Raw genomic sequence first — 14274 nt, forward strand, 5'->3', positions numbered from 1 at the left:
AGAAGCCGCTCGGCAGGGCAGAACCTGTCTGCATGATAAGAAGCTGGAGATCTAACTCCGGCTCTCAGGGCCGGCCCTTGTTTACTTTGTGGGATGCTACATAATGAAGGCGACCTTTCACTCTGGGGACCCCTGTCCTGGGTTGCCTGGGCTGTTCTATTCACATTGAATATCTTCACATGATTATTTCTCTCTGTTCCTCTTTCAAAAAGTCTTATAAATGTACAGTAAATTATACGGGATGCTGCTTATGTTGTGTCCTACAGTCGCACAAAGCTCTGAGTAGTAACAGTGTAAAGCTGATTTTTCACTGCCAACTGGTGGGAAGAGTTGGGCAAATGAGTCTTTTTAAACCCCAATGTGCTCGCCATAAGAGCAAAGTCACGTTCACATGGTGTACAGAAATTAGGATGATATTGAGGAGATCATACGGATTAACTGGAACATGTGTTGACTTAAGAATCCTGCCCTGCATACCAAAGGGAAAAAGTGCTTTCGGTATCACTGGCTCCCACATCCAGTCAGGAAGAGGAAAGCGAATGCTTAATTAGGGCAATGCAGGCTCCTCTAAGTATCGGTTTGCTATCTTTTCTCCTCTGCTTCACACTAGTCCCATCTGGGTTTTCTTACATAGGTGTCTCACATCACTTAGAAAGACTTGGCTCATCCAACCATTCTGCAAGTCTTGATCACCACTGGTGTTTACAAACACTATTGCCTTGTTAAGTCTGGAAACCAACTTTTTTTTTTTTTTGGTAAGAATTATCGAGTATTGTCAGTGAGAAAAAGGACAAACACAGGATGAGCTCCTGTGGTGAGGAAAATAGCAGGATAAGAGTGCAAGGTACCAAGAACGGGTTGCCTAGGTTACCCTTGGCTTGAGATTGCAGAAAGGAGGAGAGGAAGGCCAGAGAGATAGCACAGCGGGGAGGGCGTTTGCCTTGCATGCGGCTGACCCAGGTTTAGTTCACAGCATCCCAGATGGTTCCCTGAGCACCACCAGGAGTAATTCCTGAGTGTATGAGCCAGGAGTAATCCCTGTGCATCTCTGGGTGTGACCCAAAGAGCCAAAAAAAAAAAGGACGGGAAAGGAAAGAAATCAAGGGAGACGTAGAAGGGGTGGGTGGGACGTCACGGGAGACTCGAGGACACTGATGGTGAAGCGATGTGGTAGGATGCTGGTCTAACGCACAGCCTCGCAACTCCGTCTGCACAAGAACCAAACTACAACAACCAAATGTGAAAATGCATCTGTCGTGGAGACAGGCTGGGGGCTTGGGAGGGAATCTGGGGGCTGTGATGGAGGGAAGTCGAGGCTGGGGGTGGAATTAGTACTGGGTCATTATGTGCCTGAGACTCTATTACGAACGACCTTGTACCATGTCTTTAACGATCATGGTGTCTTCGTTAAAAAAATTCAAAAAAGGTTGTCGAGTGTGGCATCAATGATTAGTTTGTCAAATAAAAATAGTTATCATTGACGGGGAGAGATTAATGACTGCAAAAGGAGTCACTTTTTTGTACGTTTGCAAAAAGGGATGAAAGGTGGAAACATATTATGGAACACACTCCTGAAATTGGAGATGTTGGAATGATAGAATCCGTGTGAAAAATATTGTATTGGAAAATATTGATCTTAAAAAAATTCAAAATAATTTTTGTCTTTCATCTTATTTTGTAGTTCATTTAAAAACACACAGCACAGTGAGTTCACTCATAACATATGCCTCTGTGGAGTTTACAAAACTGAGTCCAGTATTCTGTTATAAATTACATGATATAATTTGTTTCCACACCAATTCTTTTACATAGAATTATTTATGTTGGGCACAGAGTTATTTATGTTGCCTCGCTCTATATGTCATTATTTTATTCTCTCCCTTTCTTCATCTCTGAGTTGCAAGAAAATATTTGACAAGATTGCGAGTGAGTACTAAATTGGACTCAAAATAAAAAAAAAAGAAGAAAAGTTCAGTTTTGGACAAATCTGAATAATCAGAACCGCAAAGTACATGAATTGCATTTATTCTTAGAAGGTCTTGATTTTTTTTCTTAAAAATCTGATGTCCTACATCCATAAATTTTAGGTTTAAAGTGCTCAAGAGTCACTTGAGGACTTTTCTGAACAAATAAACACAAAAAGTAAGTTCTGCAGCTACAAGTCTTATGGGGCCCTAGAAAACTATTTTACAAATCTCTGCAGGCACTTGAAGACCCCCACCCAAGACACTGCATCTAACTATGGAAACCCTTGCTTGGTCCATCAGTATAAGACTCAGTACAGTGAGGAGAGGGACTTCTCTTTCAGAGGAGAGTGGACACAATGTCCCTTAATTTTAAGGAACAATTTAAGTTTTTCCCCCAGCACATTTACTGTCTCATTCGAGTTTCGACCAGATATCCATGGGCCCTGGTTAGAGAGGTAGGAAAGTCAAAGGTTTAGAAAAGCATTAAAATCTCATTCTATCCTAAGAAAGACCCAAGCATTTTCTCTGACTTGAAGTAGCTTGACATTATTTTGAAACTCAAGAACATCTAGAAGAAGGATAGAAAAGAACAGGTAAATTTCTGGAACTGGGTTATAATAAAATGATCTGAAATATAATAAGTACATCCATAGTCATACCACATTCAATAAGGTACTAAAAAAACTACTATGTATTGAGGTCAGAGAGGTAGGACAGCAGGTAGGGTGTTGGCCTTGCACGTGGCCCTCCCACATTCCATCTTAAATGCCCCCCTGAGACCCAGAAGGAGTGAGCCCTGAACACAGGTCAAGAGGAAGCCCTGAGAACTGCGAGGTGTGGCCCCCAAACAAATATAATACATATATATATTATATTACATATATACGTATATCAAACACCAGAAAATCTGTTACATTTTTTTTTTTTTGCTTTTTGGGTCACACCCAGCGATGATCAGGGGTTACTCCTGGCTCATGCACTCAGGAATTGCTCCTGGCGGTGCTCAGGGGACCATATGGGATGCTGGGAATCGAACCCAGGTCGGCCATGTTGGCTGCATGCAAGGCAAACGCCCTACCCGCTGTGCTTTCGCTCCAGCCCCTATTACATATTTTTAAGTGGTTAAAATTTTAAAAGTACAAGAAATGACCCTTTTTTCCTTTCATGTGCAAAAACACTGTAAAACTGGGACCCGTGGTGGTGAAAAATGGGCACTGGTGGAGGGATGGGTATTTGATCATTGTATAACTGAAACCCAAGCACAAAAATTTGCAAGTCTACAACTGCACCTCATGGTGTTTCACTAATAAAAATTAAAAGAAAAAAAACAGCTTTAAGAGCAAGGAATTTAAATACATATGTGTATACACACACACACACACACACACACATATAAGCTAGTTTTAAGCAGCATTAACTCTACGTAGAATCGCTCAAACATTACTCATTCTTGTCTCCCAATCCTAATGCAATTTTGATCTTCACGTGAAAGCAAAGACGCGTCTTACGTTTAGCGTTGAAGATTTGTCTCCCACCCATGTCCATAGCTTTGGTCTGCCTCTTCTCCCCTGCGAGGTGCTCCAGCAAGAACCTGTCGAGCTCCTTGTAGGTGTTCTGGAAGACACAGCCCCGCTCGGCCTGCAGAGCAATGGCCTGCTCCAGCAAACTCAAGTTCCCTTTGGCTTTCTCCAGGTCCCCGGGCTCTTTCGCCACCTCAGCCAGGCACTCCTTGTCATCCTCCTCCGTCCCCTGGAACGAGGGCTGGGCTTGCCCCCCCAGGGCGTCCATGGGGGCCCTCTGGGGGTCTCTCCTGTCGGTTTCGGAATCACACGGGTTTTCGCAGGAGAGAAATTTGTCAGCCTCAGTTTTTATTTCGGGAATTTCCAATAGGTCTTTTCTATTATCCACTAAGAGGAACTTTGGGACTCTGTGTGGTTTGGTTTCTTCTGAGAAGTTGGATCCACTGTCCCAGCCGTTCTCTGCGCTCTCAGAGTTACTTTCGTTGTCATCTGAGGAGCAGAACTGGAGCTGGGACTCCTGGGCTTTGTCCTTCCCGTCATCGGAATGAATCAAGAAGCACTCATCGGCATCCTCGCTCTCCGCCTTGAGAGACTGGATGCCACTGTCGTTGAAGTTTTCGCTCAGGGACTGAACACACACATTGTTTTCCAATTTCCCTAAGTGCATCAAAGATTTGACCACGAGCTCTTGGTAACAACCGTAGCTGTCTTCCTTCCCATGGGGGTGATCCTGCACCACCGAAGGAAGGTTCTCATCCAGACCTTTCATCATTACTTCTTCTACAGAAAGGAAAACATGTGAACAAAATTAGGAATTTATACTTATGATCCACAGGGATAAACTTACACACATAGCTTTGATCTATGCATATAATTAAGTATATAGATATCAGTTTTATAAGGAAGGGGACAAAAATATATATATATACATATATATGCATCTTCTTAAACAAGACAAAACTGGGAGGCCTCTATATTCTGAGAATTACCATTAAGGAAACTACTATGAAAATTTTAGCAAATTAATAATTAAGTGTTTCTAGGATACTAAAATTGATCCCTAAAAAAAGTTCTAGATATTGCTACTATACCTTTTAATTTCCACAACTGAAAGAAACAAATGTATATAATGCTAAATGATAGAAAGGGAATATATATATATAATTTCTGTGGTACTATGGCTATATATCTGTATACGTACATATATCGCTGATAGCACAGCGGTAGGGCATTTGCCTTGCAAGCCGCCAGCCTGGCCGAGCTGGGTTCAATTCCTCCACCCCTCTCGGAGAGCCCGGCAAGCTACTGAGAGTATCTCGCCTGCGCAGCAAAGCCTGGCAAGCTCCCCGTGACGTATTCGATATGCCAAACACAGTAACAACAAGTCTCAAAATGGAGACGTTACTGGGCCTGCTCGAGCAAATCGATGAACAACAGGAGGACATACATATATAGTGACATATATGTTTAGTTTGGGGCCATACCTGGTGATGCTCAGGGGTTACTCCTGGCTCTGCACTCAAGGATCACTCCTAGCACTGCCCAGAGGACCATACGAGATAAAGGGGATTGAACCTGGGTTGGCCTTTGCAAGGCAAGCACCTAACCTGCTGTACTGGCACTCTGGCCCCTATAGTAATTTATTTTTAAAGTCTACTTAGTTTATGTTTTCTGCTTCTGTAGCTTCTCAACATACTTTCAGGTGTTATGGCATGATAGTTAAAATTAAAATGCATTGGGGCTGGAGAGAGAGCACAGTGGGTAGGGAGTTTGCCTTGCATGCAGCCAACCTGGGTTCGATTCCCAGCATCCCATATGGTCCCCTGAGCACCGCCAGGAGTAACTCCTGAGTGCAGAGCCAGGAGTAACCCCTGTGCATCACCAGGTGTGACCCAAAAAGTAAAAATAAATAAATAAATAAATAAATAAAGGTAAAGGTAAAGGTAAAGGTAAAGACCCTCCCGTTGATCGTCGATTTGCTCGAGCGGGCCCAGTAACGTCTCCATTGGAGACTTTGTTGTTACTGTGTCTGGCATATCGAATACTCTCGGTAGCTTGCCGGGCTCTCCGAGAGGGGCAGAGGAATCGAACTCGGGTCGGCCATGTTGGCCGCTTGTAAGGCGAACGCCCTACCGCTGTGCTATCGCTCCAGCTCAAGCTACCGAGAGTATCTCGCCCGCACGGCAGAGCCTGGCAAGCTCCCTGAGACGTATTCGATATGCCAAACACAGTAACAACAAAGTCTCCAATGGAGACGTTACTGGGCCCGCTCGAGCAAATAAATAAATTAAATTAAATTAAAATGCATCTACAAAGGGGCGAAAATTGGAAGAATACAAACGTTTTCAAAACTTCTTGTTGATTCCCCAAAATTGTAGCACAATTTTTTCTTAAAGAAAAGGAAATGGGAAAATTACCAGGATCAAGGGCATACATTTCCTGGTTTGCTATTTGCATGTATTTGTGTAGAAGGTAATGGAGACAAGGGGGTGCATTTGTCTTGGACATGGCTGCTCCCGCTGATCCTGGTCAGATCCCCACATCCCATAAGGTCCCTGATGAACGACCAGGGGTCACTCCCAGGCCAGGAATAGTCTCGGGCATTGCAGAGCAAAAATTCCAACCCATGCGGAAAAAGGAAATGAGATAAGAGGTGGGACGATTAAAGCGTGTTGAACGTGGACAAGTTGAACATGAAGAGGGGTCGACTCAGACACTGAGGGATAATGAGCCCCATGCTGGGGTCAGATCCCCAGGTGCCATTCTAGCGTAGTCCACTGAATCTGGTTCCACTGTGTCTGTTTGTATCACTCCTCTCACTGTCACCGTAGACGTATACACACACAAGCATGGGCGGTTATAGACAGGCCTATGAAGTCTACCCAAACCCATCCCAGCACAGACACACCCACGGGTGGTGGGATTCTACGCAGATCTAGCCCTGAGCCTCCTACGAACGGGCTCAGCACCTGGGACACACCAGGCTCTGCCAGGTGCCAGACAACTCACCAATGGCCCTCACACGCAACAAAGCCACCACGCACCACCACCAGCACAGAAGCTGCAGAGCCAACTCTATCTCACAAAAGCTACGTGGGGGATGGGAAGCTCTGATATCCCCCCTAATGACTGTTAAAGACACGGAGCAAAGAGCGTTCTGTGCTAATAAGCATCTTTGGGAAGGAGAAAAGCACCACCACCCTGCACGAGGGCTGTGGGAGAGGGTGTTCGTGCAGAAGACAATATGCCTTTTTTGGGGGTCTCATTTAATTTTTTTTATAAACATTGTCTCTGACAAGGACACTCAAAAATACATCTCCATCATCTTCCTTTCTGGTAATTATCTCCCTAAATCAACACTGGACTGCCAGGATCAAGTAAATATTGCCATAGTAACTAAAAGCATTTTTGGATGAAGGGAAGAATGCAGTCACAACACTAGCCCCTTTAAATAATGCTGATTATAGGGTGCAGTCTTTTGTTGGGATCTATTCAACATAAACTGAAAAATTTAACATTTTACTTCCTCGAAAAGAGACTGCATAAACAAGCACACAATATTTGAGAGGATGGGCTATCCTCTTCTGAATTCATATCAGAGGAACTCCAGGTTTAAATAATATATTAAACATAGTCTAAAATGCAAATGAAGTTTTGCTCAATATCACGGTTGGCTATTAAGAGAAAGTGTAAAGGGTTATGATAATTTTAAAGTATTATGAACTACAGAAAACAAATAAAAAGCATTTTCAGTGAATATGCTCAATTCATTGAACTATTCTCTCACTCCACTTAACTACCCACATGTGTACAATAATGATTTATAGACATTATACCTAATTATGCATATTTGGGCTGTGTTAGAGAGCTAACAAAAGCTCGAGAAAGCAACAATTACCTCTGTTGCTTAGCTACATAGTTTAAAATATTCCTATTAAGTGCAGATCACCAGAGAGGCAGGAGCGACAAAAACACACATGTGCAGGACAATGCATTTTACTGTGATGCTGCCAACTGCTAGCAGATTGGGTCATTTCCAGTTTACATAATTGTTCAGTTCAACTGTTTGTTATATGCTAAAAGAAAATATTTATTAATTATTCCTCAGAAAGAGAGGAGCCGTGCGGTAGAGGTGCCTACGTGCTCTGCACACGATGGCTTCCGGGGACGCTCTGCAAATCTCCCAACCAACTTTCTGGTACCCGCACCTCTCTGCCTTTCACTGCAATTATAAGAGAGAGAGAAAAAAAAAGTCAAATTAGCTTTTCACTCTGGCAGATCTGTGACAGGGCGCTGTCTCTCCTAGCTTTGTCATGGCCTGCCTATATTTCAGATGCTAGAGATTTTATTTTCCCTGGTGGTCTAGTAATTCGTTTAGTGCCTTTGCAGTGAAATAATGCACAGATTCCAACCTTTAGAGTGAGAGGGTCTCTCACAATTTCTTATTTTTTTTTTTTAGTATAAGTGATGTACAGCTGGGAGAGGACAGGGAGCACAAGGGTCAGTGCCAAGTATTGTGGAAGTGATGAGTCTTCTCCCTGCGCAGATAGATGCTGTTAGGAAGAGAGCAATGCCGGAGGAAGCTTGGGTGCCACACAGATACAGTGACAATCTTCCTTATTTACAGCAAACAGGGACCCTGGACCATTGGCCTGGTTGAGACCACGTGAAGGACTCAGCTCCACTCCTCACCGTGCCCCCAGCCAGGACAGTGCTCAGCTAGTACTGTGGGAGGCTATAAGGATGGGGAAAACTAGATGGAGGTCTGAGAGCCCAGGGTTCTAGGGCTTCATCCAAGAAATGACATTGAGCCTATGACCCAACAACAGGATCATCTAATAACATCCTTGAATAAAAAAAACTCAACATCTCCCTGGCAAGGTGCTCAGGTCTTTATTTCACATCATCTTTATAACAACTCAAAATATTGTACACGCTGGCCACTGAGGGGCTAGGGGCCATAGCGGGGCAAGGATCTTTCCGACTCTATGGTCTTCGCTCTGTAACTGATGTCTCCCGATACCAGAGTGCAGGAAAAATACTGCCCACCTTCAGACAGACCTGACAGAATACTGACAGTCTATTTTCCCCCCAAGTTTGTATCTTTTCAAGAGTCCAATTAATAGAAGATACTCTAACACAATTTTCAGCTAACTTTTAAAACAGTGGAAAACTTTTCGAAAACAGTGATCTCTAAATTATAAATAAATACATACAAAAACAAATTAATTAACAACCACCACAACAAAAAAAGCTGCCCCCAAGCCCCTGTTGTAATTGCCTTCTATTGAAATGTTCTTGGGTTTGCTTCTGGCGGACAGTGAGGAAGACAGTGAGGAAGGCCTTAGACAACTTTCCTACTGGGAGCACAGGAAGGTTTTTCAAAGGGTAGGGGAGGGAGGAGGAGTGGGTGGTGCAGTGACACTTTACCCTTAGAGGAAAAGAATTTTAACATTGTTTTCAAATATGTAAAGTTTCACATGTACCTATTTGCTTTAAACCCCTTTCTTTACTCTGAAATCCCTAGAAGAGGGAAGCTCCACATTCTTGTGTCTATGCCAGCTTCTCAACCCAAAACATGCAAACAATCAAACAAAAGAATCTTTTGAAAATCACAACAGGCTTTGAGTTGCACTCAAAATCGACTTTTGGTCCTCTGTCTCTAACTCTATGTCATTGTTATAGGTGAAGTAGCTTTCCAGGCCTCTTGAATACATTTATTTTGCTAGGACTAAAAAAAAAAAATTATGGGAAAAAAGTTCATCTTTCAAAGTTGAAGTGACACCCATTCTCTGAGGAGGGTTGGGAGTGTCATCGGGTCCCTTGAGTTTCGCTCTCTTGTGAGTGTGTGGTTATACATCGAGAGGGACTCTGTGATTTCTTTAATCTCGCTTTGAGGTGACCTTTCTATCCCTTGTCTGCATGGGAAGTCACGCAGGGGCCCTATCTGCTAGTCCTTCGCATGTTCTTCGGTGTGCCCTTGTGAAGACATGCTACTACCTCATTTGTCCATGTTCTCCTCGGTCACCCGGACACCCGCCTGTTGCCATTTGAGATCACCAGTCAAAATAGAGTGCAGTTTTGCCAAGAAATTGAGTCAAGTTTACAATCTTAGGCTCCATGAGCTTACCCTCTTCATCTCATCAGCCTGCTGAGGACACCCAGTTAAGACTTTGGGGTCCTCAGACGTCATTGATTAAAAGATTCTTGAGCAATACTCAGTTCCATTCTCTTTTGGAGAGTAGGGGTGAGGGGTGCAGGAGAACTTGCTCAGACAAATGAGAACAATTTAGAACTGTGCTAATTTGACAAGGGGTTGAAGCGTTTCAAACCTGTCATTTCTGATAAAGTGATTTTATGATTTGACATCTAGAAACTTTGCCTATTCTGTTTTCTGAAGATAGATATAAGCGTAATTGGGTTATGAAGTGTGGTTGGCTGGGAAGTAATTATTTTCGTTCTCCTTCAATTGTTTCGCAATTGTCTCCCTTTCAATACTGACAAGCCATATGCCTTTAAGCATTAAAACCTATTTGGTCCTCAGTGATCTCACCTGTAAAATTGTGATCATAATTGTACATGTTTCCTGTCATTGTTGGTTGGGTTAAGTGATATAATTTATGTAACTGGAATATATTAAGAGTTTGATGTAAAGGTCACTACTGCTGTAATTTCAGTATATTTATTAGTAGTAGCAGTGGTTCAAGTATCAAACATAAAAGTTAATATATGTGAACCGGCAACTAGATGTCCATCAATTCATGTCGCTGAATGTTTAACAAAATACATCTGACAAAATATGGTTTTAGCTAACAGTAGCAGGTAGAATGATCACACAACTACAGTAGAAGATGACAAGGCCTCAGAAAGATCCAGTCCTTGTTCTCATCAGCCTTTCACGAGTGTTTTGGTATAAAACATGTCTCTTTTCTTAACTTTTTGGTAAAGTAACGTTAGCCAAATGTATTAAACACCAGTCTAACCACAGAGACTTAAAACCTTCCCTGCTGTTAGATTTGCCATGCAGTTTTCAGATGCCAACAGCAACCAAAGAAAGACTGAGTAGTTTAAGAAAACAAAAAAAAGTGGAGAATGATAATGGTTATTTATTGATTTGTAAAGGGGTCCACAATGGTGATGCTCAGGGCCTACTCCTGACTCTACACTCAGGAATCACTCCTGGTGGTGCTCGGGGGACCATATTGGGTACTGGGGATCCAACCTGGGTTGGTCATGTGCAAGGCAAGTGCCCCAAGCACTGTACCATCTCTCCAGCCCCGGTGAGTACCTATAATTTATATATGAAACATGAGACTTTAAGTCACACGCTGCATATTCAAGAGCCATAAAAATTACTTGCGTACCATCAAATCAGAAAACGTTTTTTTGGGTGGGAGTTGTCTCTCGAATGGTGCTAAGGAGGCCTGGGTCCTTCCTGGCAATTCTCTGCCAACAGGACTGGTAGCTCAGGAAGAGCCCTTGGGTGTGGTACTGCTCAAGACCTGTGATGTTGGCAACTGCTCAGCCAGCCATGATGCCTGCACCTCCCGGGCTTCACCTAGTGATGCTGAAGGGACCACCTGAAGGTGCGGGGATTGAACCAGGGTTGGCTGCAGACAAGGAATACGCATTAATCTCTATATATTCTCTCTCGACCCCTAAAATAATTTTAATGTCTGTTTGGGGGTTACACGCAACTGTGTTCAGGGTTTACTCCTGGTTCTGTACTCACGTATCATTGCTAATAGTGTTTGAGGAATTATAGGGAGTTCTGGGGATAGAACCCTGATGAGCCGCGTGCAACGCAAACATCCTCTCTACTATTGCTGTAGTCCCAACATTTCTTTGAAACTGAAGTCCTAAACTTCTCACAAACCAAGCTCACTAGAGATCTGAGATTTGCATAGACTCAGTCAAGCTGCCTTTATATCTTTTTGTATAAGCCACTAATACTATAGAATAATTCTATCTGCAGAAATATAAACGACCCGAGTTTTATCGTCTTTGTTCTATGTAATTTGCACTTTAAAATATATTTAGCATATTTTGAAACCCTCAAAATTGAAAAAAATGCACCTAATAGAATATATGTATACTTGATTTACTAATCAAACTTTCAGTTCTTCCTAACTTTTGGAGTATGGTTTGCATATCCTTCAGCCATGGACAGCTGTTTACATGTCCTGCAGCATAAAGCATACGCAGTGAGTGGGATTCCAGCTGCTAGTGGACATGGAATGTCCCCCAGGTCCATGACAATAACTGTCTGCAGGGAGGGGCTCATCCGAACATCCCGGAAGAGCAAGTGCGTTTCACTCAGCACGTCAACAGTGGCTGCAGAGTGACCAAGAATTCAGTTGTCTTCTGAAACATAAACTGAAAGGATTTAATTTGGAAATATTGGGCCCAGTGACATGTTTTCTAGAATGCATCTTTTCCCTACTGAAGGTAACACGAGGTTGCTGACTTTGGGAATCGTCTGTAGTCTATTGCTATAAAAATTACTTTAAAATGCTGAAATTCAAAAAAAAATTTTAAAATGCTGAAATTCTTAAAGACATAGTAATTTTGCATTATAACTGTAATAACTGTCCTCCCGTTGTTCATCAGTTCGCTCGAGCGGGCCCAGTAACCTGCATTTTGAGACTTCTTGTTACTGTAGTTTGGCATATTGAACACGTCATGGGTAGCTTGCCAGGCTTTGCCGTGCAGGCGAGATACTCTGGGTAGCTTGCCAGGCTCTCAGAGAGGGGCGGAGGAATTGAACCTGACTCAGCCGGGCTAGCTGCATGCAAGGCAAATGCCCTACCACTGTGCTATCACTCTGGCTAGTCCGAAAGTAGTGAGTGGTCACAAGGTCAACCTAAAGTCAACCTGCAGCAAACTATAAACTAAAAATTTCGCATTGATCCATGGCATTGCACCAATTCTACTGGGGGGATATTTAGGCTATAAAATGTTTTAATTAACTTTCAAAAAATTTTTTTGGGCCACATCTCTCCAGAGCTTGTGGCTCTGCAATCAGGGATCATTCCTGGTGGGAATCAGGGAACCACAGGAGGCGCAGGGAGCCCAACCCAGCATGCAAGGCAAGCAGCTTACCTGCTGTACTATTATTCCAGTTCTGTAAAACGACTTTTACAATTCATGTGTTAATTCTAAGTATGCAACCGATGTATTATGTACATAAGCATATATTTGTATATGCTGTCAATCACGATATTATGTAATGGTTAAGACAGTTATGAACATGGTAAAATATTTTATATAAGAAAGACTTCTATATACATACATATGCATATATATTTTTTATATAAGAAAAGCTTCTATATACATACATATGCATATATATAACAAAACCATTCATTATATGTGTAATACATGTGTATGCATATAATGTTCAAGTCACGGCATCCCTAGAATGATTGAAGTGCTTCAACAACATTGTAAAATAGTTTTACATATAACTAAAACCTCATACATGTAACTAAAACATTTATCATATGTGTATTTCAATGTATCATATGTAATATAAATTTGGAGCTGAAATATGTTGCTTTACTTGTCAGGGTTCTTTTAGAAGTAGATATGCATCCAATGAGGTAATCTAGGTACTCTTCAACTTTAAAGCCATTACATTTCATTTTCTTAAAACTATTTACAACCTGGGGGCTGGAGCAATAGCACAGTGGGTAAGGCATTTGCCTTGCACGCGACCGACCTGGGTTCGATTCCCACCATCCCATATGGTCCCCTGAGCACTGCCAGGAGTAACTCCTGAGTGCAGAGCCAGGAGTAACCCCTGTGCATAGCCAGGTGTGACCCAAAAAGCAAAACAAAAACAAAAACAAAAAAAACTATTTACAACCTAATCCTGTGCGTCTGCAGATAGGCTCAGACAGACTCTCAGTCCTTATCTTTGGGCCCTTCAGCTACTGATAAATAATCACCCTCAATAAGCAGATGCTCAGTGAGTGGCATGAACGTTTGCGCTCTGTTTCCCAGTTGGAATATGCTTCTGCAACCACACCGACTGCGTGTTCTAAGTCAAGACAGAGGGAAGAGAAAGGTTCTGGAGCACTCCTCGCTACCTGTGGGAAGGCGGTGGTTGCTTTCCAGGAGGCTGCCGTCCTCCTCTGCCTCTCTGCCGTCGCCACCGTCTGGCTTGCCCTCTGCGTGGGGGCTGTAGTGCCGTGGCTTCATCAGCAGGGACTTCCTCTTGTTGATGGGCACACCTAGCGCCTGCTCTTCGGCCCTCCTCTTCTTCACCGCGGAGCACTCGTATGTGGCACTGTGGTGATCGACACAGATTGAGGATTTGGTGAAAACAGTTAACTATTGTCTGGCATTTGATTTGCATGAAGCGGAACCCAATCTGTGCAAGCTTCAGACCGAAAGTTTCGGGTTAGTCATCAGCACTAAAAATATATGTCCCATCTACTGAATCCATGGCATTTTGTGGATTATATTTTACTGCCTATCCAAAGAATTGAAAATGAACAATCTAGCAAGCAAAGGGCCCATCCATCACCCTGATGAAGTACATGTTAATCTGTGGTTTGTTGCAAAACATGAAAGACCCACAAAGGAATGAACTAGATTCTCTAATCTTAGGAATCAACCAACGTGAAAAATATGCCACCAGATATCGAAAACTGTGTCTTATATTGAATAAGGTACAAGGTTTTCAATCGTTGAAACTGCTTCTGCCTGTCACAACCGTGCCCCAGAGGTGAGGTGTCCTATGTTGGGTTTTAACAAAAGAAAGGAACGAAAATGGAGGAAGC

General features: G+C 42.8%; 1 protein-coding gene across 1 annotated transcript in view; it reads right to left on the reverse strand.

The window, feature by feature from the left end:
* The window catches only part of ST18 (ST18 C2H2C-type zinc finger transcription factor), a 128084-nt gene that overhangs the window by 74936 nt on the left and 38874 nt on the right, over window positions 1–14274 (reverse strand). Inside the window, exons 4-5 of the mRNA XM_056110497.1 lie at window positions 13579–13778; window positions 3476–4267 (exon numbers count right to left, since the gene is read on the reverse strand). Of these exons, the coding sequence (XP_055966472.1) occupies window positions 3476–4267; window positions 13579–13778 (992 nt within the window). The remainder of the gene's footprint in view (window positions 1–3475; window positions 4268–13578; window positions 13779–14274) is intronic.

This window comes from Sorex fumeus, unplaced genomic scaffold (assembly GCF_029834395.1).
Source record: "Sorex fumeus unplaced genomic scaffold, SorFum_2.1 ptg000002l, whole genome shotgun sequence".
Lineage (NCBI taxonomy): Eukaryota > Metazoa > Chordata > Mammalia > Eulipotyphla > Soricidae > Sorex > Sorex fumeus.